This window comes from Cariama cristata, unplaced genomic scaffold (genome assembly GCF_000690535.1).
Source record: "Cariama cristata isolate BGI_N322 unplaced genomic scaffold, ASM69053v1 scaffold26408, whole genome shotgun sequence".
Taxonomy (NCBI): domain Eukaryota; kingdom Metazoa; phylum Chordata; class Aves; order Cariamiformes; family Cariamidae; genus Cariama; species Cariama cristata.
Window position 1 is genome coordinate 2,328 of NW_009630993.1, and position 228 is coordinate 2,555.

Consider the following 228-nt stretch of genomic DNA (forward strand, 5'->3'; position numbering starts at 1 on the left):
CCTCCTGGGCGTCTTCACCAGCTCGGTCCTGGGCCAGCTCTGCGTCACCTTGGGTGACGTCTCCTTCCTCACCCTCAACTACATCTCGTTGGGCTTTGTCAGCTTCGGCCTCGTCCTCACCCTCTTCCTTGAGCGACCCCAACGCAGCCTCTTCTTCAACCGGCCCAAGGGGGCTGATGATGGAGCTGCGCCTGCCGAGCTGGACAAGATGGCCGGGGGGGCGAGCGG

The 228-nt window shown here is 64.5% G+C and overlaps 1 protein-coding gene across 1 annotated transcript in view; it reads left to right on the forward strand.

The window, feature by feature from the left end:
- Window positions 1-228, forward strand: part of SLC19A1 (solute carrier family 19 (folate transporter), member 1) — a 2,574-nt gene that overhangs the window by 1,206 nt on the left and 1,140 nt on the right. Inside the window, exon 3 of the mRNA XM_009705786.1 lies at window positions 3-224. Coding sequence (XP_009704088.1) covers window positions 3-224 — 222 coding nt within the window. The remainder of the gene's footprint in view (window positions 1-2; window positions 225-228) is intronic.